We start from the raw sequence: 1,591 nt of genomic DNA, 5'->3' as shown, positions 1-1,591 counted from the left end.
GTGTGTGTGTGTGGCCAGCTCAGCCCACCAGGGGGCAGGGCTGGCTGGCATGTGGTGCTGGGGGATTGAACCGTGGTCCCTGTGCTTTGCTAAGCTTCTTCTAAGTAGGTGCTTTAGACCACTGAGCCATCTCACCAGCCCATAATCTATACTGAATTGATTTGGTTTCTTGGAATCTCAATTAGACATATAAATGAAACAATAAATTTGTGTACTCCAGCCTAGCTACCTTTGTTTCCTATGCCAGAAATACCTACTACATCCTTGTTCCATGTCCTTGAGTCTTCCCTACTACTGTAATTTTTCCACTTTCTGTGGTCAGTTTCACACTACCCTTAGCATTTGTAACTCTATTATAAAGTCAGCTTAACTGTGGCAAGCAGTTTTGCCAAGATGTCAAAATAATATGACTAATGTCTTAGGTAGAAAAGAAGGTAGTCAAAGACATGGAATTGAAGTTAATGAGCACTGTGGAAATCAAGTCGCTCACATTTTACAGGCATGAACGACGGCGCTGCAGCTGTGGTGCTCATGAAGAAGTCAGAAGCTGATCATCGTGGACTTACGCCTTTAGCAGAGATCGTTTCCTGGGCACAAGCAGGAGTAGAGCCTTCCCTTATGGGAATAGGACCAATTCCAGCCATAAAGCAAGCTGTAAGTACATGAGCGCTTATCCTGTGGGTTTTTTTTTTGCGGAACCGGGGATTGAACTCAGGCCCTTGCGCTTGCCAGGGAAGCACTTATTCTACTGAGCCATCTCCCTAGTCCCTCGTAATGATTCTTTGTCAATCTTGTCTTTTAAGATGGTTCTTGCCATTTACATGTAGTTCAGGCTGTCCTCAAACTAACTCTTGTAGCTCAGGCTGGCCTCAAACTCATGGCAATCTTCCTGCCTCAGCCTCTGGAGTGTTGGGATCACAGGTGTGCACTCCTATGCTGAGCCATCTCCCAGGCCCCTATCCTGTGTTCTAACCTGCACACTCTACTACATTCTCGTAGAACCCGTCCTCAGACCTCCTTTCCATTCCATTATTGTTTTCAGTTAAAAAAGAACTTCCCCTTTGCTGTGTGTGTTCTCTCCCATCTTTCTCCATAATAAAGAGCAAACAAGAACAGTTGGACCACAATTTTTCACAGGTCCAGTTCTGCTTTATCCCCTAACTTGCACATTATCACTGAACTCTGAATGCTAACAAATCAATCTTTAGGATAGTTTAAAACTTCTTTCGGGCCAGCCAAATAGCTCAGCAGATTAAAGCACCTGCAAGCAGGGGCAGGGGGGTTCAATCCCTGGTCCTGCTGTGTTGGGCCCGTTCTACCCCCAGGGTGCCCTGAGATAGCAATTGAGGCTGGGCTTGGTGACGCGCACGCCTGTAATCCCAGCTCTTGGGAGGCTATAAACAGGCAGATCACTATAAATCCAATCTAGTAAACACCCTGTAGATCCTTCCCTAAAATAAAAAAAAAAATTTACAAACAACTCCTTTAAAGGACAGAAGTGGGGCTGGAGAGATGGCTCAGTGGTCTAAAGCACCTACTTGGAACAAGCTTGGCAAAGCACAGGGACCGCGGTTCAATCCCCCAGCACCAC

The 1,591-nt window shown here is 46.1% G+C and overlaps 1 protein-coding gene across 1 annotated transcript in view; it reads left to right on the top strand.

Annotated features, from left to right (window-relative positions):
• Acat2 (acetyl-CoA acetyltransferase 2) overlaps nucleotides 1-1,591 on the top strand; it is a 17,009-nt gene that overhangs the window by 13,479 nt on the left and 1,939 nt on the right. Inside the window, exon 7 of the mRNA XM_004639537.2 lies at nucleotides 500-654. Coding sequence (XP_004639594.1) covers nucleotides 500-654 — 155 coding nt within the window. The remainder of the gene's footprint in view (nucleotides 1-499; nucleotides 655-1,591) is intronic.

This window comes from Octodon degus, unplaced genomic scaffold (genome assembly GCF_000260255.1).
Source record: "Octodon degus isolate 3935 unplaced genomic scaffold, OctDeg1.0 scaffold00112, whole genome shotgun sequence".
Classification (NCBI taxonomy): domain Eukaryota; kingdom Metazoa; phylum Chordata; class Mammalia; order Rodentia; family Octodontidae; genus Octodon; species Octodon degus.
Note: the sequence above shows the minus strand (reverse complement) of the source record. Positions and strands in the feature narration are given on the sequence as shown.